Source organism: Suricata suricatta, chromosome 7 (genome assembly GCF_006229205.1).
Source record: "Suricata suricatta isolate VVHF042 chromosome 7, meerkat_22Aug2017_6uvM2_HiC, whole genome shotgun sequence".
Classification (NCBI taxonomy): domain Eukaryota; kingdom Metazoa; phylum Chordata; class Mammalia; order Carnivora; family Herpestidae; genus Suricata; species Suricata suricatta.
Genome location: NC_043706.1, coordinates 3,699,996 through 3,724,571, shown reverse-complemented (window position 1 = coordinate 3,724,571; position 24,576 = coordinate 3,699,996). Strand labels below are relative to the sequence as shown.

The window sequence follows — 24,576 nt, the reverse complement described above, 5'->3', positions numbered from 1 at the left end:
AAAATTTAAATCGTATTTTCATTTGGTTCCTTACCAGATTCATTTGTCTATATGCCCATTTCTACATGCTCTTTATTCTCCCACCCACCACAATTTATTTTGTAGGTCAAGTATGGGGAAAAAATCATATACTTTTGTTATCAATGGCTCATGCCTATTATCTGAGAAACTCAGCTCCAAGAACTTTAGTCTGACACGACTGCAGGTATAAAACAGCCCAAATCACAAAGACGTTTCAAAATTGGTCTCTTGATTATTTGTTTGCTTGGAATATGTGTTGACAATCACGTTTCTCTCCTGTACTGCAGTATGAAGTTCTGGGTGTACTGAAGAGGCTGCATTAAAAGAGTATGACTTGATTCTTAGTCACACATTCTATCACTTTTTATTACTTCTGAAAGCCATAAGTAACTTAAGATTGATAGTGTTTTAGAACTCCCCTTGACTCATAGTAGACCTGAAATAGTCACCTTATTGATATTTTTCCAGCTTTGAAACATAATGGATATGCATCATTGTGTAAGTGGAAGGTATATGATGATGTGATCTACCTACACATTGTGAAATTATTACCACCATAAGCTTAGTTAATGTATTCATCACCTTGCATAGTTGCCATTTGGGTGTGTGCGTGCGTGTGTGTGGTAAGAACATTTAAGATCTACTTTCTCAGAGGTTGCAAGCACATGCCACAGTATTGTTAACAATGGTCACCGTAATGTGCATTCAATCTCCAGAACTTATTCCTCTTATAACTGGGAGTTTTAAGCCTTTGGCCAATATCTCCTCATCTCTCCCAGTCCCCAGCCCCTGGAAACCACCAATCTACTCCCTTTCTATGCATTGTTTTTTTTTTTTTTTTTTTTTTAGATTCCACATATAAGTGAAATTATACAGTTCTTGTCTTTTTGGATAAACCTCAGCCATACGTGATCAATATCATGCAATTGCCGCCTCTGTGAGGCTTGCACGTAATGTATAATTTTCCTGATATAAATTATACTCCAACAAAAATTATTTTAAGTGAGATCATTGCTGTTTACTCTAAGTACTTTTAAGCTCTAAAGTTCAAATGTCTTCAGTACTGAATATTACCTATTTTGAAACAAAAGTTAAAATATAAATAATTTATAAATTAAAAATATATAAATCAATATAATTTATTATTTGGAGCATGTAACACATTCACATGGTTTGAAATTCAAACGTACAAATAAAGATAACTAAAAACAAGCGAACAAGATAAAAACAAATTCTGCTTTGTCAGGCTCTCTCGTCCTTCATTTCCTTCTTGAAAAACCCAGGGTAATATTTCTCGTATCCTTGCAGAGACAATTAAAAGTATTTTTTTTCTTTTCAACAGAAAGGATGGCCTGCCATCTCTTTTTCAGCGGGTTAATATACATACATTTTTTTTCTTTTTATTGCCATTTCAAATAAATTTAGGAAACAGAAAAAATTATCCCAAATTCTTCCTCCTAACACATCAAAATTGTTACATGTATTTCCCTGGTTGGCTTTTTTACCTTACTTGCTTTTTTATTTGGTTGGAAATCACAGCGCAGATAAAATTTAAGGCAATTACTTTAAGATGTTCCCTTTGCTCTTTTATTACAAAACTTGGAGAGAACCAGGGAATTTAAAAATACTCATAGTTACTGCTCAAAATACTGTTACCTCACACTTCTTTTGTGCTGAGCTATTTCTTAAGAACTAAGAGGGGAAACGTGGCCACCACGCTCTAGAAGATTACCTTCAGACAGAACAAATGACAGAGTGGAACTTTAAAATAAGATGTGACAAGGTGCTCTAGGGTGACTGACTCTGCCCGGCTTCCTAGGGGAGGAGTGTTTGCTAAGAGTTTCCAGGTGGGAAAGCACGTGCAATGGCAAATAAATACGAAAGACTGGCTGACCTGGGAATCAAGGAGTCTATGCTGCACCTAGAGGAGAGTCCTGGGGGTTGATGCCTACAAAGAATTAAGGTTTGTGGGTGCTTCTGGACATATGTGATGATGGCGAGCAAGAAAGATACAAGTCAAGGGAAAAGAGGATGGTGAGAAACCAGTTAAGACATGGGGTGCGGGAGAGAGAGCCCTGGTGTCTCAGGGCGGACACGGCAGTGCCAGACTCAGAGTATAAATAAGGAGGACAGCGGCAGATGACATGAAGACCTTCCACAGGGCATCGGGCGATGACCCAGGAATTGCTGAGCCAGCAGCAGTGACTTAGGCAGTGCCAAATTATACAATGGAAAGCAGATCAAATAGAGGTGGAGAAAAGCCCAGACCAGAGAGGAGTTTTCAGCAGTAAAGCAGACAGGAGAACCCACTCAGCTTACCTGGGAGTGGGGGTCCCCTCCGGGATCCGGGAACTCTGGAACTAAAAGCCTTGGCCGTGATGGATCCGGGTATAGAGCCTGCTCACCTCTCAGCCTAGTCAGGCTCCCGCTCACCGCCTGCAGCCCCTTCCAAATGTGGCTGCTGTGTTTAGTTAGGGCGCTTGATACACTGATCAGCTGGAGATTCATTGGTTTTAGGACAGGAGAGGAGCAACCCACCAAGTAGGTGGGGGCCGGCCTCCGGCTGCCTCCCCCGCACTCCGCTGGTTCACGCCTGGAGAGCATGGTGGCTCTGGTCACGTGGCGCTCCGCTGTGTTTCGAAAGCTTTTAACGAATTAGTCTTATAAGCCTTTATTTGAAGTGAAATGCCAAATAGTAGCCTTCTGTCTTTTAAAGGAGCCATTTAACTGTAGCATGGTTTAGCCTTGGATCAAATTTTCTCCTGGCTATTTGCTTTATTTTGGTGAATGTCTGGCTCAGGTAGAACTGGTTCTGTTCCACAATAACTAAAACGGAAGCAAAATAGATTTCATATAAACCCATTGCCAAGATTTCTTACCCCTTCTTACAAGTATCGCAACTTCATGTTGCGGAACTAGCTTCTTTTCCATTGTGTGAGAACATGGTGGTAGGGAACCACGGTGCTCTGACCTCCCTCGGAAAGCTGCTGCGGTTAGCTGAGACTTTGCCCACCAGATCTTCAGATCTTCAGGCTTCATTAAAGCCAATGAGCCAGCCCTTCACCTAAAGTCCACCAATGACATTGTCTCTTGAGGCCTTAAACATTGAGAGAAGGATGGAAGAAAGGGAAATGTAGAAATCAAAACCATTTATTTCACCAATGGAGCAAGCTGCTATAGCTAATATGTGCTGAGGCTGCTTTTCCTTGGGCTTCACTCTGATCCTTGGAGCAGCCCCAAGGATCAAAGTTACTTCAGCTCTTTGAATAAATCCATGGCGGCATAGCAATCCAGTTGGATTCTATAACTACAACGCCCAAATCTTCACTAACACAGTCTTCAAACATTCTCAATATGGGGATGCCTATGTGACTCAGTTCAGCATTTGACTTCAGCTCAGGTCATGATCTCCCAGTTTGTGAGTTCAAGCCCCACGTCAGGCTCTGTGCTGACAGCTCGGAGCCTAGAGCCTGCTTTGGATTCTGTGTTTCCCTCTCTGCCCCTCTCCCGCTTATGTTCTGTCTCTTTCTCCCTCAAAAATAAACATTTAAAAAAATAAAAATATCTCAATATGAAAAAAGGAATCAATATCATGGACTACAGAGGATGAACACATTTTTGTTGAGATTTTTTTCAAGGAATTAAGAATAAATTCCTAAAACTTTGTTAAAGGACTCAAAACAAATATATATTTTATGAAGCAAGTTATAAAAATCAGACATTACACAGAGAGGAAAAGGGGATGGGTCATATGAAAGAGAGATTCTAATTAACAAATAATGCTATGGAAATTTTTGAAGAAAACCTGGATTAGCAAGCATCAGAATGGATACTGCTTAAAAATAGACAACTTACATAGAGAAGTCTTCAAATTCGTTTGTATTCTGAATTAAAAGAATTTTGAAAACTTCAGCTACCCCCTTGAACATTTTTAACTTGACATCTAACATTCCCATCAAAAATATAAATGGTTTTATAAATAAAAGGAAACATTAAACATTTTATAAGAGTAAGAAGATGAGAAATGATCACAATTAAACTAAACATTTCATGATCTGACTGAATGGTAATAGAGATTTGAACCATCTGATTGTTTAATTCATAAAAAATCTAGAAGCAATCACATAACTTTTTTATCTGAGGATTTTATCATATATATCTTGGAACTTAGTGCCCTGGGGAAAATATTCCAACTTCATTTCAAGGAACTGGTTCCTTAACCTGCCTTTTTGCTCTGAATTTTGAACATTCCAACTCTCGTCAATCTTCACCTATAAGAAAAACACATACAACACTCAAGGGAAGTCAGGAAAACCAAGAGTGAGGTGAATGTATTAATCATTAACAGGTAATCCCCAACCCGATACTTGGAATTACTTGTTGACAATCAGGAGGTGTTTACACTCTCCATATTGCTCCACAATAAGGTGTGGCTGCCTTTCTTTCTTTCTTTTCTTTTCTTTCTTTCTTTCTTTCTTTCTTTCTTTCTTTCTTTCTTTCTTTCTTCCTTCCTTCCTTCCTTCCTTCCTTCCTTCCTTCCTTCCTTCCTTCTTTCCTTCCTTTCTTTCTAATAGAAAGAGGGATAGTGTGAACATAGGCATATTTGTGAGCAATCTCAAGAAATAATTTGGAACTTACAGAAAATGGAGAAGAGCTTGGGAAATGTGTCCTTGTGTTTCTAGCCCTGAGAAATCCAGGGAGAAAACAAAGTGAAAGATCCAAAGATGAAGTCGGCAGAAACTGGAAAACGAAGAACAAAATCCTAGCATAGAGATAAATAGATGAAGGAGTCTTAACAGACAGAGAAGAATCACTATTTTTTTAAATGAAGGAAATTCTAAGATCACTAGATGAAAAGCAAATTACTCATGATACTCAAAGCAACATCAAATTGAAAGCGATTCCCACGTTGGACATCTTGCAGAAAGTAAGGAGTTTTTGCGAAAAGCGAGAACCCTACCACCGCTGTCTACACACACCTCTCCTACAAAAATTGGTCGGCTGACCAGACTTCCTTATTGCATTAGGCACCAGAAGAGACTCGTAGGAAGTTAAGACTAATTTGCAATTTTTGTGAAGCAAAAGTTTGCCTGCCTAACTTAATGTTTTTCTCTATTAAGGCTCCATAATGATAGTATGGCATATTAAGAAAGAAATTCTCTGCTATTCTGGAACTCAGAGGATTATCCAAGCATTTTTCCAAAATAATTTCTATTAGTGGGGTGGCTGGCCGGCTCAGTCGGAAGTGCATGGGACACCTGATCTCAGGGCTGTGAGTTCGAGCCCCATGTTGGATGCAGAGATTACTAAAAAGAAAAAAAAATAAATAAACTTTAAAAAATATGCTTTGGAATATTTTGGAAAGAAGAAGCGGGAGGAGGATGGTCTTAAAAAAAAGTCAGTAGTCAGGACGAGGCTAGGGTAAATGAGAGGTGACCAGGATACAGTGACGAAAGGGTACCCCAGCATGAGAAGGAGGGCCCCCTTAAATGTTGCTTCTTGGGCACCTGGCCCGCCTCACCCTAGTGGCCCTTGAATTACATCCAAATCATAGTGACATTTATGATACTTAAGAGAATGCAATTCTGCTATGGAAAGTACTCAGTGCAACACAAATACATTGACTGCAGTAAGTTAGAGCAACATTTCAGAGAATGCATCGAAACCAAGAGGACAGACGAACTTGGGTGAGATGGCAGGATGCTCCAGGGGCAGGTCCCTCGTGTATATAAGGGAGGAGTCGACAGGTGCTTGTTTTCCTGTAAAGCATTAAGAAAACAGTGAATGGAGGACTCGACACAGCAAAATGCAATCTCCCCACGAGGGCGGACTTAGAGAAGTCCTCAGGGGCTTAAATTCTCTCCATAATTAAATAAAAGCAAATGAAAAGAAATGAACGCATTATTCAAAACAAGATTTATAAGAGGTAAAACAATAGGTAACAGGAGGTAAGATTGATGGATGATAAAGCGAGTAGGCTATAAAATGAAAAGACAACTATTTTTAAAATCAATAAATCACTGAGTGGTCTGAAGAAGCAGAAAGGAAGCCCACAATGCCCCATTTCAGGGTCCCAAAGCAGCTCACACTTCAGATACAGAATAAATGAATTATTAAAAAGATAATTTGATAAAACACTTAAATATCCTACAAATATATTTTAAATTATGTATAAGATGAGTGATCCTCCAAAATGACATAAGTTGTCAAAATCGGTAGGAGAAATCTAGAACTCCTTAACAAGCACATAACCATGAAGGAAACTGACAAAGTTATCAAGAGTCTCCTCAAAATGGCTTTCAGCCTGCTTAGTTTACAAGCAATGTTTTCAAGCCTTCAAGCAATAATAAAAATTTCCATTCTAATTTTTTCAGATCACAGGGCAATAAAAGAAGTTTCTCACTCAGTTTTTGGAATCAGCATAAGCCGCATAACTGGATGTGACATGTATGATTCAGAGCCAATATCTTATATAAACAGAACAGCCAAAGTCTGAAATAAACTATTAGTGAATCACATCTGGTGGCAGAGCATAAGAATACTCAAGGCACAGTTTGCTCAACTTAAGAAATCTATTCACATCATTCATGATATTTAACAGCCAAACCAGAAAAAGCAGATCATATTGTTAGATAAATGTTAATAAGCTATTTGAGAAAAGTGAATTAATTCACGACTGTTAAAATCCGAAAAAGCTCTTTAGGGAAGGAGGGATGGCCAGAGATGCTTCCTATCAGCTCACAACTTCCTCTTTCCTGAAGCCTCTTGGAAATGTAAATGGGGGCACCTGGGTGGCTCAGTCGGTTGAATGTCAGCTCAGGTCATGATCTCACGGTTCCTGGGTTCAAGCCTCACATTGGGCTCTGTGCTGACCGCTAGCTCAGAGCCTGGAGCCTGCTTCGGATTCTGTGTCTCTTTCTCTCTCTGCCTCTCCCCTGTTCACGCTCTGTCTCTCTCTGTCTCTCAAAAATAAATAAGGGGGAAAAAAAATATATATATATATATAAAAGAGGAAACGTAAATGGTAACCCTTCCTCCAACCATCAAATGGGGAGCAGTAGCATAAGAGTCTGTGGGGCATAGCTGTTACCTGTCAGGAACCAGTCATACACCTCCTCCAGGGACTGGGTTTCTAGGGAAGCCTGAGCTCATTCAAGTTGATATTTGGGAACTTAAGACTTTGACCCAAAAGCTGACAACAGGTTGTCAGGCTGCGGTGGCTTCTGGTCTGATGCCGGAGGGTCCGTGGAGGAGGTGGAGAGGGAGGACCGGAACCAAGGCTCCTGCCCGCCTGACCCATTTATCACACCTAAGCCGAAGATAGAAGAGAGGCTTTGAGATGGATGAAACGTTGAATCAGTTTTAGGTAAATGTTTTACTTGTCACCAAGCTGAATGTAGCCTTCCCACAAAGCGAAATCCACATTGACTCTCACCCAAGTAATACGAGATGCCAGGACCCAGGACTCTCCTTCACTTCCCCCATCCACTCACTACTTCTACCCCTGCCCAACGGGAGTCTCTAACTTGATTTTTAATAGAATAAACTGGTTTTGTCTGTTTTTAAAAACTTTATTTAAGCATTTAAAAGGGGTTATCCTTTGGAGGCGCCTGGGGGGCTCAGACGGTTGAGAGTCTGACTCTTGATTTTGGCTCAGGTCACGGTCACAGAGTCTTGGGATCGAGCCCTGTGTCAAGCTCTGTGCTGAGCGTGGAGCCTGCTTGGCATACTCACTCTCTCTCTCCTTCTCCCCCCCTGCCCTTGTCCTTGTTCACACACACACTCTCTCTCAAATAAATAAAAATGAAAAAAAAATTAAAGAAGGTATTTTTCATCTTCTTCCACTTAATCTTGTGTCCGTGAGGCCCATCCACGGTGTTTTGTGGTCCTTTCTTCTCCTGCTGTGTCAAGAGACCCTAATTTATTGACTCATTCCTCTCTTGGCAGACAATCAAGTTGTGTCCCATTGGGCTTCTCTGAACATCGTTGGACATCTTGTTCTGAACATGTAGGTACATTTCTAAGTGAAATGCCTCTCCCGGGAATGTCTACATCTGGCTGTAAGACACGTTGCCCGACAGCTTCCCAAAGATCTAACTGACATGCAGGCACAGCGTGTGAGAGTTTCAGGCCCTTGCTGACCTCTGCCTCTGTCTTCTCTTACTTTCTCCATTCCGTTAAAGTGCGTGGTACTATCTCGCTATGGTTTCAATTTTCTTTCTCTACTGTCTAATGAAGTTGACCACCTTTTATATCTTTAGTCACTTAGAATTTCTCTTTGATAAAGTCTTTGTTCAAGACATTGACCCATTTTTTCTATTGGGTTGTCTACCATTTTTTCATTCTTTTTCCCCCCTGTATTTAATTTGCCCATCCATCATATGACTCTTTCTTTTTCTCTTCTTTTTGTTTTCAACAAACTCCCCTTCCTCTCTACATTGCAAATACCCAGAGGACAGATCCAGAGTGTTCTCATCTTAGCATCATGCTAAAACACCTGCTCAGAAATACATGTTGTTCTGCATTAGGAGATGTTCTTCAACCATTAAGGTGGCCCAAGGTTGGGTCCCTGAGCTTCTACGGGGCTTTGAAAGATGGTGGGAATTTCTCTAGAGAAGTTGCAGCAAAACTGAAGCCAGCTCACTGTGTGAGAGCCCAGCTACCACAGCCTACAGGACATGTCTTACGTGGTAGGAGCCGGAATCAATTTTTGAGGGAGGCAGTAATGACTATTTGAGTGTCCTGGGAAAATAGGAAGAAGTTCAAATGATCTTTTTCGACCCCCAAGAAGGAACTTCTGTGGTATGTGAGATCATTCTATGCTCTCTTCCATCCGTTATAGCTTCAGTAGTCTTCTCCTTTTAAGTCATTTCATTTGAAAGCACCTCCGTTGTCTCTCTTCAATTCTCATTACATGGTCCAAACTAGCTTCTTGTACCTTCTGGAAGTTTCCATCTTGTCTCCACTTGAACTTCTCAATTCTGCCTTGATTTCTACTTCACCTCATTCATTTAATCTGTACCTGGTCATTTCCTGGTCATTCATCCCCTGGTATCTAGCTAGGCTAAATGGATATCTGTCTTGCCTGATGGAAATAATCCTAACCTAAATAACTTGAAAATGGTCTAGTCAATTTTAGCATGTGAATTTTAATAGAATTTAACCGCATAAATAAACATCCATATTTCACACAATGTGCACAAACAATAAAAAAGTTAATTCTGTGGATTACAGCCTTAAATTTCTGTTCCATGCTGAGCTCTATAACACTTGACCATCGCTCCTAGCAGGTCTTCTCTGTGTCCATAATCGCCCCAAGGAAGGTACTTATCAGTGATTATTTTCATATAGATTTTTATTCATCCAGCACCTCCCAGAGAGGAGACTTCAAAGGCAATAGAGGTTGACGTTTCCAGTGTGTCCAGCAGTTGCCAACCCTGGCTGCGTGTAAGAAACCCCGCAGTGAGTCCAAGAACCAGGGGCACCGGGCGCTCCCACAGACCAGTTCATTCAGTGTGTCTGCGGGTGGATCCATCATCCATGTGTTCCAGAAACTTCCTAGGAACACCCAACAGGCAGTCAGAGTGAGAACCGCTGAAGCTATGGCCAAGAATATGAAGGAAGAAGGACGGTATGTAAAACATTAAACGGTCAAACACAAAGTTAATTGTCAGCACTGTTAAGTGTGCAACTCAGTATCCTCAGAGGCGGGTGATGGTCTTCTCTTTGGCCCAGTCCTGGATTTCTGCTTGTCCAAATGTGATGTAAAAAAACATGCCAAACATATTGACGGCAGCAGATAGGAAAAAGACATTCCTCCATCCAGACACAAAATCCTGGAGGCAGAAAACACGGAATTATGAGCCTCAGGTTTCCTTCTCCACCAACTCTAGAAATCTCACATTTTGTGTAATGCAACATCAATCTCAAAGTATCTAGGGAGAAGTATGCAATAGCCAAGAAGGTTTTGTGAAATTGTTGGGGTCAGAATGACACCAGAATGAACAGGTTCTGGGTCAAGATGGATTTTTCTTCAAATCAAAATAATTTAACCTACACTAATGTCTTTCTAGAAATTTGGATCTCAACATTCATGAAAATATCACATTCCTTATTGAAGAGTATGCCTAAAGTGACCTTTTAAAAATGTTTCTTTTTGAGAGAGAAAGAGAGAGCAAGGTGGGGAGGCACAGAGAAGGAGGGGGACAGAGGATCAAAGCTGACAGCAGACAGCCCAATGTGGGGCTCAAATCCACGAACCATGAGACCATGATCTGAGTCAAAGTCTGACGCTCAACCAACTGAACCAGCCTGGTACCCTTAAAGTGACATGTTTAAGATCTCATCCTTGTGTTCTTTCTGTTGAGTTTTGGTCTTAGTTGTTGACCTCAGTGCCAGTGGCCCCTTAGGTGGACATCTCTACACAGCGTGATTCGTGCTTGGCTGGGATGGCCCTTCCCCCTGGTTCATAGTTCGTTTCTGGCCTGATAGTCAAAGTGGACTCCTAGCAATTTGGCCAAAAATTAACCTGGAAACCAGATCACATGGAGATGTGTTAAAAATGAAACAAGGGAGAGGCACCTAGGGGGCTCAGTCGATGGAGCATCTGACTCCTGATTTCAGCTCAGTTAACAATCCCAGCATTGTGGGATCAAGCCCTGTGTTGTGGTCCACACCAAACATGGAAGCTGCTTAAGATTCTCTCTGTCTCCCTCTGCCCCCTCCCTGGCTGTGCACTCTCTTTCTCGAAAGGAAGGAAGGAAGGAAGAAGGAAGGAAGAAAGATAGAAAACTTTTTGTAAGTTGACTCTTGTCATCCTTCACCCCCACTGGCTCTGCTTTTCTCTGGGGGCCTCCTAGCCCTCACTTCTTGCTGAGCGAACCTAGCAGCCCATGCTCCCAGTCAGGACCTTTTCACCATGACTTCACCTGTCTTTTTAAACTGACCTTGAGACACCTTGTGTTTCCATCTTGTAATTCTTTCTAAGTAGAATTAATCTGAACAGGCTTCATAATCTTTGCCTTCTGTCTCCTCTATCTTGGTCCCTTATCATCCCTTGAATGTGCCATTCACTGGCCATAACCAAGAATTGTTCCTTGCTTCGGTCCCGGGAGGTCACCTGTGCTCTGTCCTCTACCCTAACTGCTCATTCTCATCAGTGGAGCATCCATCCATTCACGGAGGTTCAGCCTATACTGCTCTTTCCCTGGGAAACCTGACCTAGCAGACTGTCCCTCAGCATCCCCTGTGAACAGAGTGATCGTGTTGACACCGTGCCTGTTGTCTCCATTGGACCATGTAGTAACAGAGAGCGGGGCCCTGCCGCGAGGCCCCAGCACCTGAAGCAATACCTGCCACTCGAAGACATCAATAAACTGGCCAACCTGACTGATGAGGAATCCGGTGGCGGTGGAAGAGATGATCCCCGCGATGAGCCCGAAGCCCCTTGAGATTCCCATGAGGAAACTTGCATACCTGTGGGGTGGCCATTCACAGATGGTTTCATTTTTGTTTTTTATTTAAGTTAATTTAGCTAATTAATTTATGTATTTTAGAGGGAGAGAGAGAGGAGGGGAGAGGGGCAGAGGGAGAGGGAGAATCCCAAGCAGGCTCCACACAGAACTCGACACAGGGCTCGATCCTATGACCCTAGGATCATGACCTAAGTCGAAATCAAGAGTTGGACACTCCACCAACTGAGCCACCAGGCACCCCACAGATGACTTTATATGGGAAACTGTCGAGGGCTTTTCAACAACTCTAATGCAGTTCAGTTATAATAGAAAGCTGTTTTGCTTAATGCTGTGGTTTGTTCACCTAATGACATTCAGGGCAATGTCTGTTTGCCAATCCTGAAATCATCTCTTTGCCAAGTCAACAAGCAGGGAGGATCTTGGTCTCCTGGGGGACCAGGATCCACCCAGATCCCCATCCCAAGGCTGCTCAGCATGGCAGGCAGTTCATGCAGCACACAGGACAAAAGGCTCTGGACAAACTGCCCGATTCCAAATCCTGGCTCTGCCTTTGTGTGGCCTTAGGCATGTCACTTACCCTTCTCGTGCCTAAGTCCTCTCCAGTTTAAAGTGAGGGTGGTTGGTATACCTGGGTGGCTCACTCAGTTAAGCACGTGATTCTTGATTTTGGCTCAGGTCTTGATGTCATGGTTGGTGGGACTGAGCCCCATGTCTGCGCTGACAGGACAGAGCCTGCTTGGGATTCTCTCTCTCTCCCTCTCTCTCTCTCTCTCTCTCTCTCTACCTCTCCCCTGATCATGCTCTCTGTCTCTCTCTCAAAATAACTAAATAAACTAAAACACAAATTATGATTTAAAGTGAGAACAATAACAAGGCATACCTCATGCAGTTGTGAGATCAGATGTGTTGCTATATGTCTATCAAGTAGGGCTTGGCTCATGGCAAATGCATACAGATGAGGGAGCTAATATTATCAACACACTCTGGAAGCCTTTCCAAAACACACATGATGGTGCCCTTCCCCAGGGCACGCAGGGCTGTTCTCCAGTCAGGAGGCTTGGGAAGCTTCTCATCTAAATGATTCCTGGCCAAGAATGGCAACTGTTGCTCTAAAATGCCTTAGGTCATGGCCATTTAGTGACATTTCTAGTTATTTGTCATAATCTATCATACTATCATCCTGCACATGTCATAAAGTGACATCACAATGTGAAGAAGTTGCAAGAGGAAGACTGACACCTAGCACCTCTGGAAGGCTGTGCTCGAGGGGAACAAACAGGTGTAGGTTTTTACCTGGGGGCGACATCTAAGGTGTTGATGATGAACCCCGAGTCACACAGGTTGCTGGTCCCAGGAATGAGTATCAGCAAAATAATGGTTGTCACGTAACTGGAAGCCACGAAGGGCAGGGCCACAGCACACAGGGACGGAAGGAGGAGCCCTGGGCAATGAAGTCACAGGGTCAGGAACCTTTGCAGACCACATGTGGGAAAAAGGATTCATTAACTGCGCCCATGCCCCTGTCCTTACCTAGGGATGAAAAGAGTTTTCGGACAGTGATTAATCTGAGAAGCTTCCTGGACAGAAGGAAGTCTGCCAACTGGCCTCCTAGAATCGTACAGCTTGAAGCAGCAATGAAGGGCAGGGATGACAGAACCCCGCTCTGAGGGAGGGAAACGTGCCCAGTGAGTGCGGGTGTGCATAGCACACCAGTGACTGTCAGTCAGGCAGCCCACCCTTCAGACATTCCGAGTTGTTTATGGGGAATTAGCATCCTTTTCCACAGGGGAAGAGCACTGTATTAGGACGAGGGCCACTCATACCACATGGCACGGGTGTCTGGAGAAAAGTACCATTAATCTCTAAGGGAAACTGAGGAATCAGCTGGTGTGGCAGTGTTGCACAGATCTACCACTCAGTAGTTGTGTAAACCAAGCACATCATCTTACCTCTCTGGGTCCCCGCATCTGCACAATGGCAATCATTACAGTGCCTCTCTCAAGGTCATTGTGAAGGTTGTATGAGGGGTTATGTGCAAGGGCAAGATGCAGTGGGCAGCATAGAGTCATTTCTCCTTACTGCCAAAACTCGTCATTTTCCCAGAAGGGCCAGAAGCACACTCACGTCTCTGATGTTAACGTGGAGCACGGAGCTGATGTACGTCGGGAGGTATGTTATGATGATGGTGCATAACCAGAAGTGGCTGAAAAACCCCGTGAAAATGGCCCAAAGTGGTAAGCATCTGGCCATGGCCTTTACGGGGACAGATCGTCTAGGAGAACTGGACTGAAAGGAGACATCTCATCAGCTTGGGATTGGAACAGGCCCGAGGGGACTGTGCGCCCCACCTCCTGCCCGAGGGGCCTGCGGCCCACAGGTAGGAGGGCTGCACGGTACCTGGTGAGCCAGTGAGGCCACGATGTGCTCCCTTTCATGGACACTGATGCATGGGTGATGCGTGGGGTCATCATAAATCACCGTGAACCACAGGAGACAGCAGACACAGCCAATGCCACCTGGGAACCCGGGACCCAGTTAATTTTCAGGTAGGTTTGTCCACTGGGGGAAGGGAGTTTCCTCTGAAATGGAGCATCTCTCCTTCAAAATACACTTAATCAATTCATAGTTATTCCGCCACGAGGACCTAAACTTTCCTTATTTCAATTCTTTTAAAGTCCCCCTTTTAACTAAAGCTCTGCAGACTCCACCACTCAAACCCAGAGTGCCATCTGGAGAGAACACGAGCATGAACGCACCATTGCCCCACAGCTTAATTACTCTTAGGACCCCACTGATTATAGTGTTAGGCGGCATTGGCAGCTATTTCTTATTACACGCATTATCGTCTTACTTTGGAAGATCTGAATAGTCAGGATTGAAGAAGACAGGAATCATACATACATGAAAGACCTGCCAGAAAATCAGCATGGCAAGGCCAAATTTCCAGTACATTTGCAAAAGATGGTGTTATTTGTATTCAAGTAATGCATCCATTAGGGATTTCCAGAAGAAATATTCCTTGACAGTACCTGATTAACATGTGTGGACCAAAATGACCTGTGATTAGCATCATTCATGAGGAAGCCATACAAGCCAGAACCACATTGAATAACATCTTTTGGTCAGAACAAGAGAACAGGCATGTGTCTCATGGCTGTGATTGGTCATTTGAAGAAGGTTCAATGGCAAAACTCTTTGGGGACAAATGTTCTTTACATCCTCTCTAATGACTGGATACATCCATTCTTTTATTTATAAAGCGATAAGCCAGGCACCACGATAGTACCATAGTGATTAAAATAATTTATGGAATAGATTCCTTGCCCCCAGATTTCACAGTCTAGTGGAGAAGGAGAGGGGAAATATATAAGTATGTGCCAGCATAGCCTAGACAAGAAATTAGCCGTAAGCACGATACAGGCAGAAAGATGGCATCTGACAGGATGAGCCTTGAATGTCTCCCAAGCGAAAGGTGCGCTTAAATCGAACTTTGCAAGATTTGCCTGGCAGAGAGCAGGTTAAAGCATCTTTGCAGTAATAATAACTATAATAACATGCAAAGACACATTTAGAGTGTGTGTCACCAACTTTCGGTGACATTGACATGTTAACCACAAAGCAACTTGCCCTGGCATTTTGGATGTGGTGGTGGGGATTCTACAGAAGATTCCAGATGTGGGTCAGTAAGGCCGTGCTCCCCATTCCTCAGAAGCCAACCCCATGCAGAGTGTCATCTCCTAGACTGGAGTAAGGGCCTGGAAGTACTGGTCCTCAACGATCTTCATCACCTTCTGCTCCATAAGGGGTGTTTTCTCTCACATGGGAATGGGAGACAGATGATGTGCGCATCAGACCAAACGACTGGCAAACAGAGGGCTCGGGATAGAGGGACAGTGACTCACCAAAGATGTAGAAGATAAACGGCCAGCCCAGGGCCTGTGAGATGAGCCCCCCCACACAGAGGATGATGAAGGACCCAAACGCCGCCCCTGAAGAGGGAGAAAAAACACTTATGAAAAAACCAAGCGTTCTCCTGGACTTTGTCCCAGCAGCGAGGAGGCCGACTCGGAACTACTGCGTGAGGACAGGCTCTCTTCCTGCTCTCCGAGCTCCCCCAGCAAAGTCACGTGATCACTACTAATGGTATGCCTCCTGACACTTTGGTGGCTCCTGAACACCAATGAGACCAACACAAATCCTTTACTTTGTCATAAAAACTCTCTGCAATCACAGCGCACCTGTATGTCCTTATAGTCAGAGTTAATTCTGGAAGGGTGTACCCACAGTATGATGTTGAGGGCGAGAAAGGAAAGTCTTACACACATTAATAAGATACAGTCTTTGTCTGCAAGGAGCTTTGGGTTCCATTGGAGATAAAAATGTGAGCGAAACTCACTATTACAAGTACAAGACAGTGTAGACCTTAGAGTTTGAATATATTTCCCAGAAACCCACAATAAGAAACGCATTTTACATAGTGACATTATATACACACACAAAACGTTCATGAATCAATACTTAGCCTTACCATGTGCAATACACTCCAACATTTCCTATTCTATTCTAATCTAGTCTAGTCTATTCTATTCATTTCTGTTCTCAAACATTGTGCTGACCCACTAAATTCATTTTATGACTCCCTAGACGTCCCAATCTGCACTTTGGGGGGAAACAGGATGTGGAATATGACTACAATAATACACTATAGTGTGGAACAGACGTATTAGCGTGGAGAATATTAAAGCTGACAATGAGACTTACAAATGATTTACGTGAGCTGAGCAGGGAAAAGGATAGACTTTCGGTAAGAGAAGGTGGGAGAAGACCTTCCGGGACACGGGCCAGGAGAGTAGAGCCTGAGAGAAGCTAAGCGCAGACTGTACGTGGTGTGACCCGAGCCTGGCTTACAGAGGGATGCTGCGTGGAAGGGTAGGCTCGGACCACATGGCAGCCTGTATGTCTCCAGGCGGTAAGGATAAGTCCGTATCTGCAGTCAAGGGGACACACTGAAGCCCAAGCAAATGAGCAAAACTGCCTTATCTGTGCTTTAGGGAGATAACTTGGCTTTGACGGGAAGAGAAATCTGCAGGACACAAAGCTGGGGGAGAGAGACTGGCTGAGAGCATTTGTAGACAGAGGAGACAGGACACCTGCAATGGAAGGAGCCAGAACCCAGGAGGCTCGCTTTGGAGTCAACATCCATAGGCCATAGGCTGCAGCCATACACCGGAGCTGGGCGGGAGGGGCTTGGCGAAGTGTCACTTCCGTCCTGCAAGTAGGCACGCTCCGTGCTGCCAGTCAGGGGAACCGGAGGTCTGTGAGCTCTGTGACCTGGTCAGATGCTGTGGGGAGCCCGCCGCTCTGGCCACCTGCCGGCTACTCGCATTTGGGCAGTTCATGTAACCTCCACATGTAGTTCCCTCTTTTGTAAGGTGAGAGCTTAAAAATACTCGATTATCAGAGAGCTGTGGTGAAGATCAGCTCAGAAGAGCAAAGAGCTCAGAACCACACGGGCTCGTCCAACTCTGCTTTCCGAGCTGACTTCTCTCCTGACCACTGTGCGATCTTCTCACTCGTGTATCTTTGCTAAAATGTTGTTTAAACACCATCAGGCAAGTAGTATATAAACACACTTGATTTTTTTACATTTATGCAAATTCAAGTTCCAAATGCTTTTCCGTGAAGCTTTTCTGACCACCCCCGCTCACAGCTCACAGCGGCTTCTAAACCCCAGCGGCTCTACCGCACGGATGTAGCGCTCCTTCCAGACGCTCTGTAACGGTTAGATTTCTTGCTAGCACTGTCTCCTCCTCCCCCAGAACATCCCATGCAGAGGAGAGACGTGTCTGGGTGAGGCAGAGTCCGAAGCCACAGTGCACACGTACGCCCTTACCTGAGCCCGCAATGCTGGTCAGTTTGCTTCGCTCGAGCGGGGGAGCCCACTTTGCCCAGATTGTAAACTGACCTGTCCACGCCATTCCCTGGAATGAAAATCATTAAGACCTTCGGTCTTAGTACAACTCCGGCACCCGTATCCCACTCAGAATGAGAAAGTATGTGGATACCTGGGCCATGCCCTGGATCGTCCGGATCACAATAACCAGAATCACCCCGAAATCAGCAGCCAGCGGTGTGAAGAGGGTGAGAAGGGAGGAGGCCAGCAAGCCGGCACCAAGCATCTGTTTTGCTCCAAGTACCCCTGCCAAGTATCCACTGGGGATCAGAGTCACTATGATCCCGTAGCTGATGGAGCTCAGGATGATACCCTGAGTCTCTGGGCTCCATTCATAGACAGAGGCCTGGAGGTGGAAAAAAATAAAGTTCGTCACCAAGTTCTCTCACGAAAACCTACTTGATTTTCTTTATTAAAAAAACCTTAATGTTTATTTATTTTTGAGAGAGAGAGACAGAGCATGAATGGGGGAGAGACAAAGAGAAGGAGACACAGAATCCAAGGCAGGCTCCAGGCTGAGCTGTCCACACAGAGTCTGACGCGGGGCTCAAACCCATGACCTGTGAGATCATGACTTGAGCCGAAGTCAGACACTTAACTGACTGAGCCACCCAGGCACCCCATAAAAATCTACTTTAAAACCAGTGCTGCTTGGGATTGGTGGGATCCTAGTATAAAATTCACTTATCTGTATTTGTTACCTAACAAATACTCCATCTCTTCCATACATACAAACAATTATACCCCTAATTTTCTCCTTTTAGAGGGAGAGTAAAAACAAAGGAAATGAAGAAGGAAAGAGATAAATGATCACATGATAGGAAGACATAAATTTTAAAAAGCCATTGAGAGAGATTTCATCTGAGAAAGAATTGCCTTTAACTAACGTGCTTCTGGGAAAAGTTTGGTGACACGTTGACTTTCATTTCAAAAATATTAGAAAAGCACAACTTCACTGAATTCTCATCAAAATCTGTCCTTAAAATCAAGTTTAGGAGCTCTGCTCTTCCCTGGCGGAGATGACTTCCCAAAGCACATGCTGCACTTTAATAGTATCACATTCTTCTTATGATGCAAGCCAATAAATAATTTTTGGCAGCCTGCTAGATATGCGCCAGCGTGCTATAAGTGGAAGTAAAGAGCAAAAAAAGTATAAAATATAAAATATTTTTATCCCCTTATAATAACTATAAATAACGCAAGATACATGATTCATGGCAGAATGCAAGTTGAAGGATAGACATAAATAAAATAAAGGCTTTGAGAAGAGGGGAAAACAACGTGCAAAGGTTCCAGGAAGGAAGCAATGCCTGGACCACCCTTTGAAGGACACTTATGATTTGCACAAAGGGAAACAGGAAAATTCATTGTTATTGAAGAGCAAAGGAAACTTGTGGCATTTGGAGTGATGCCAAATGCGGAGAAACTACAGGACTCTGAGTGCTCAGAGCCTGGACCTTCCCTGGGCCACTGACCGCAGATATGAGAGTGCTGAGAAGTGGGACCAGACTTTGGAGGAGTGTGGCACGTCCAGAGAGAGGGAGAGAGAGAGTGTGAGCAGGGGACAGGGAAAGGAGAGAGGTAATCTTAGGCAGGCTTCCTACCCGACCTGGGACTCAATGCAGGCCTCAGTCTGACCACCACGAGATCATGACCTGGGCAGAAATCAAGAGTCAGAGGTCTAATTAGCTGAGCCACCCGGGCACCCTGAAGCTGTCCTATATTCTTGAACACAAGAATGTGAATGTGCAGAATGAGTGATGGAAAAAGACTGGAGGTAGAGAGGTGATTATAAATAAGCTGAGTCCAATGTAATAAAATTATGAAACACAAAGGTAACATTAGAAATCTACAGTAAGAGGCACATGGATAGTACAGCCGGTTAAGTGTCTGACTTCGGCTCAGTTCATGATCTCACAATTCATGGGTTCGAGCCCTGCATCAGGCCCTGTGTTGTCAGCTGGAGTCTGGAGCCTGCTTACAATTCTGTGACTCTCTCTCTCTCCACCCTTTTCCTGCTTGCACTCTGTCTCTCTCCCTGTCAAAACTAAATAAACATTTTAAAAAACTACAGTAATTGATAGTTTAAAGGAAACATTTTTTAAATAGGGTATAATCCTGATTCTCATATAATCTTGTGATAAAGATTTTATTGAACTCATTGGTGAATAAAGGATTGGTAAGCTGTTAAAACTGGTTCAAGGAGGAGTCAAAGACCTATAAGCAGGAAGTAATGCTGAACTATTAATTATATGGCAAAATTGGCTTATTCAACTGAAGGCCGGTGGAGAAGAGTATCACCTGATTTCCCACAGGCCAAACTTCATTTCCGGAGCCAGGGCCACAAAGGGCCCGCACTGCTATTTGCTGGATAGAACTTCCAGAGTTGCAGCATGGCCCCTGACCAGGACTGTGCCGAGATCTACACGAATCTGCCAGAAGGGTGCACTACATGCCAAGGTTTTCCTTGAAGATGCCTCGTGTTCTCTTCCTTTTTAGAAATTTTCACAATGTTCTTTTATAGTTCACCCCCCGTAATTCTGACAATCTCAGTGAAGGACTATTGTTATGACAGAGGTAGACAATATCTCAAAAACAAAATTCCAGTCTTTTTCCAATTTGTCCTTGACGATTCATGACTCTCGACTTCACGGAAGCAAGATCCTTCCTTTCAAACTGGGCTCTCCCGTTCAACAAAGAGCCTCATTCTCCATTATACTTACCCCTGTGTTAAATTCCCTGATGGGTCTGCTGGGGTTGGCGAGGGTACCTGCAAGAGGCCCTTCCGTGGAGGCGTTGGGTAGACCACCACGGGGCTGAGTGCTGTTCACCATGGCAATGATCGCGATGCTCAGACTCACGCGCTGGGTTATCATGGTGAAGTTTGAGAAGTGCATGATGAGAGCCAGTCCGTAGCGTAACGAACAGAAATCTGGAGCTAGAAGACAATACGGAGGGACGCAATGCGCATCCTGACCGAGAGGCCCCCATCTTTCCTTGTCTCCCACGGTTACACCTGGAAAAGCATCAGGGACCTTGCTTGGCCCCCCTGCCTTCTTTCACCAAAATAACTGTGACTCCCATGCTCCTTGGTCACATTCTTAAATTGACTTCAAGACAATAAATCTGGTATCTTACCGTCAAGCAAAGCAAAGATGACCTTTATCCAGAGGTGTGGGAAGCAGACAGTAACTACAGGAAAGCCTAAGTGAAGGTGCTTATGTCGTACTGTCCCCTAAGTAAAGTGAATGGGGGAGGTGATGGCAGAGCTGGTGACAAACCCGTCCCCCAGCTGCAAGTCACTGGTCTGGTCCGTTTTGCATATTCATTCACCATAAAGCTTGGAAGTTTATACAACCGCCAAGCTGCTTTTCAAAGAAGCTGACAGAACTTCCAGATTCTCTTTTAAATATCTGAAAGAGGGAGGGACGCAAATCATGGGAGACTCTTGAATACTGAGGGCTGAAGGGGGAGGGGGAGGGGGAAGGGAGGTGGTGGTCACGGAGGGGGGCACTTGTGGGGAACAGCACGGGGTGTTATATGGAAACCAACTTGACAATAAACTATAAATTAAAAAGAAAACAAAAAATAAGAGGGGTGCCTGGGTGGCTCAGTCGGCTAAGCCTCTGGCTTCGGCTCAGGTCAGATCTCACGTTCGTGGGTTCGAGCCCCGCATCCGGGCTCTGTGCTGACAGCTCGCTCAGAGCCTGGAGCCTGCTTCCGGTTCTGTGTCTCCTTCTCTCTCTGCCCCTCCCCCTCTCATGCTCTGTCTCTCTCTGTATCAAAAATAAATAAAACATTAAAAAAATAAATAAATAAAAATAAAAAATAAAATAAATATCTGAGAGTGTGTGGGAACAAGACCGCCAGTCCTGAGTGTGCTGCTCACTTGGATACACTTTGGCCGTGTGTCACTAGACCCTGCCTTCACATATGTTCAGCTTTTAAGAACTAACACAGCAGGGGTCCTGGGTGGCTCAGTCGGTCAAGTGTCCGAATTCAACTCAGGTCATGATCTCACACCGTTTGTGCATTCGAGCCCCAAGTCGGGCTCTGTGCAGACAGCTCAAAGCCCGGAGCCTGCTTTGGATTCTCTGTCTTCCTCTCTCTCTGCTGCTCCGCTGCTTGTTCTCTCTCTCTCTCTTTCTCTCAAAAATAAATAAACATTAAAAATAAAAAACTAACACAGAGAGACCCTTTGACTGAGTTTGGAGGCAATACGGTAATGGACGAGTATTCAATGTGTTACAAGAGCAACACATTCTTTAAAAAGTCCCCACAAAGTGGAACAATGGACCAGTATTGCTAGAGATTCCAAGCAAATGATGGATTCAATTTTTTCTGTAGATTTGGAGAAATGGAACTAAAGAGAACCAGAAAGAGGGCCTGTGAACAAACAGATTAAAACAGAAGGAAAGAAATCACTTGTAATGGCCAAATCGGCTTGGTGATAGGATTATTCATCTGTGAAAGACGCCTTTCCATGCCACAGGGGACTCCAAGCTCAGAAAACCAAGTGGCACTTGGCAATCACATTATGTCAGGAATTCATGCACAAATTGTTTAAAATGACTTTTTCAAGACTCATTCCATTCCTTGTGTCCCAGGGTTTGTTGGTCATTTGAACTGATTTCTGAAAGGTAAGTCAGTGGGGTCCTTCCCCAAAAAAGCAATGGTAACAGGATGAGGGGCCAGAGCTGGTCCAGTGTTGTCCTGAGAGTCTTTGTCATGGGCGACATGACCCAAAAAAGGGGGGGAGAAAGAGGAAAATGAGCCCTGGAGACAAACTTCCACCCTTCCATTAAGTAGTCTTGACGGGGAGGATTTACCTTTCCTGGGCGAAGGCTTCTTGTCCATTTGGCTCCTCTGGGAAGTGGTGGTAGGCTGCCTGGTGGACTTTCCCTCTTTCCCCAATCTCTTTCCCCAAGACTGGTTTTGATCTACGAAGTGAACAATCCGAAACACGACACACAAATAACTTTCTTACGTTAACATGGTCCTCTCTCAGCATCAGTAAGAGTCTGGATCCAACACTGTTATGTGACTGACAATTTGCCACCTACCTCTTGATTGTTATACTAATGGAAGACTCGGTTTTTACAAGAAAGTCTGGCTGTAAGCACCAGCTATGTGACTTAGAACTTAGTCATTTAAATTCTCCAAGTGTCCATTCCTTGTCTGTTCAATAAGAATATGCCTCTTAGGGTGCCTGGGTGGCTCAGTCGGTTAAGTGTCTGGCTTCAGCTCAGGTCATGATCTCATGGTTCATGGGTTCAAGCCCTGCATCGGGCTCTGTGCTGACAGCTAGCTCAGAGCCTGGAGCCTGTATTCAGATTCTGTGTGTCCCTCTCTCTCTGACCTTCCCCTGTTCATTCTCTCTCTCTCTCTCTCTCTCTCTCTCAAAAATAAATAAAACATTAAAAAGAAAAGAATACGTCTCTTTCTGGATTGTGCAACAAAAATTCAATGAGAAAATTGCAAACCATAGAGAACCAAAGGCAAGGCATGTTGTGGCTTAAGGTGGGTCAGTGGACAAGAAGGTTAAATAAACCTCAGGAGCTGAGGAGAAAGTTCCAGAAGAGCTCTTTCTCTCCTTATGATCATGTTTCTGTCCCTTCTGTACAACCACAACAAGGCTGTATTGTGTCTTCTCTGAATAGGAAGGGGCACATCACATGAAACTTCATGTGTTGACATTTGAGGTTCTAAAATGTTTACTGTTGCCTTTACTACACACAATGTGGACGCTTTATTGGACCGCAAGGTTCTTCAGACCATCTGTGAAATCACACTGAGTGAGGCTTTCAATACAATTCCAAACATATCCAGTTATTTTGACAGGAAAAGAGAATTCATGATCCCCAAATTTCATATTTGTATAGCAATCAAACACCCTTGGTGGATACATACATAGATTTCCTCTAGAACAATTCTTGTCCTGAGAACACTGTCAATATCACAGCCATTCCTAAACTTCACAAAGACCATATCATGCCTATATTTCATCACTCAACACATTGCATTCTTTCTGCACATCTATTTAACAAGACTTATCTGCGCCCGTAGGGATATTCATAACCTATGACTTTAGGATCGAGGCTCATACGGGATGAGAAGATGAAGAATTTTGTCAAAAAAAATTCTTTGCAGTACTAGTTATTACAGCATAATATTGGAGAGAATTAACCTAACAAGAAAGGGCTTAGTGAGTCAGTTTAATAGATTCTTATGATGGACTTTATTAAAATAATGTTCCCAAGACGTTGAATAGCATTAGGGAGATGCGTGTCCTCTTGGGCACAAAGCATCCACCGTGCCCGTGTTGAACCACGCACACCCACAGAAAGAAAGGCAGATTCACACGAGCGCCAGAGAGGCTAAGTCTGTTAATAGAACACGGTGGTCACACTATTCTTAAGGATTTTCTGTACCTACTAAGTGTTCTGTTTTGTTTTAATGAATTCTGGATATTCATTTTATACCCAGAAGCAGCCAGTTTGAAAGATCGATGATTAGGCTTCATTAACAGAGACAGGATAGTCTTGTGCTCGCCAAGTGTCTCCAGAATTCTAAGAATAAGATCTCCCCACCCAAGTTTTGAAATTTTCTTTTTGTTTACCTGGACCTAGACAGACGCCCAGTTGCTAAACAAGAGAAGCTCAGCGCCAGGAAACATGGTGGCCTGCGCCCTGGGTGGAGGGCTTCCGAATCTTGCGGATAACTGGCTGATGTCAGGGGCCTGGTCAGTGCTTGTCACTCTGATTCTAGCTGAAGCAAAATGGAAAGGACACATTGTTGACCCAGAATTTGAACCATCTTTTGTCTGATTTCCCTTGTTAGGTAAGAGCCCAGGACTTACCTGCAGGGCAACTTTTTCGCTGTATGAGCCACTATAAGTCATCATAGCCCACCTACAGCTTTCCGGCCAAGCTCTCCAATAAGTCCCACCAACCCTGAACCCCAGAGCTGAGGGACACTCTGAAGTCCTCTGCCCAGCCGTGCACCGTGCGGCTGAAAGCCGATGTGCGGGGAGTCTAAGAAGCGGACACAAGCCCATCGGTCACCGGGGGCACCGGGGCTCCTGACCCTGGAGGTGGCTGCTTCTGTCTGTGAGCACCACTTCCCCAT

At 44.1% G+C, this 24,576-nt stretch overlaps 2 protein-coding genes across 3 annotated transcripts in view; one reads left to right on the top strand and one right to left on the bottom strand.

Moving 5' to 3' along the window:
• Window positions 1-24,576, top strand: part of LOC115296182 (histone H2A type 1-C-like) — a 185,542-nt gene that overhangs the window by 110,383 nt on the left and 50,583 nt on the right. The gene's annotated exons all lie outside the window — the stretch shown is intronic.
• SLC17A2 (solute carrier family 17 member 2) lies at window positions 9,170-22,305 on the bottom strand. 2 transcript variants are annotated; one of them, XM_029944638.1, is made up of 11 exons: window positions 22,278-22,305; window positions 20,172-20,386; window positions 17,561-17,794; window positions 17,389-17,476; window positions 15,398-15,484; window positions 13,893-14,011; window positions 13,620-13,781; window positions 13,026-13,158; window positions 12,789-12,936; window positions 11,406-11,496; window positions 9,170-9,857 (listed from the first exon to the last, which is right to left on the bottom strand). In XM_029944638.1, exons 1-11 carry the CDS (start codon window positions 22,303-22,305, stop codon window positions 9,723-9,725), a joined length of 1,440 nt encoding a protein of 479 aa, XP_029800498.1. In that variant the 3' UTR covers window positions 9,170-9,722. The 2 variants fall into 2 exon arrangements, with proteins under 2 accessions (XP_029800498.1, XP_029800499.1); XM_029944639.1 differs by lacking the exon at window positions 12,789-12,936.

Excerpts from the sequence above, each read along its gene's own strand:
- SLC17A2 (XM_029944638.1), bottom strand. The coding sequence starts at position 22,305 with ATGGACAAGAAGCCTTCGCCCAGGAAAG. Across the intron at positions 17,477-17,560 it reads CGATCCAGGGCATGGCCCAG|GGAATGGCGTGGACAGGTCA; the intron begins GTATCCACATAC and ends TTTTCATTCCAG. Across the intron at positions 13,159-13,619 it reads TCCACGTTAACATCAGAGAC|AGCGGGGTTCTGTCATCCCT; the intron begins GTGAGTGTGCTT and ends TCCCTCCCTCAG.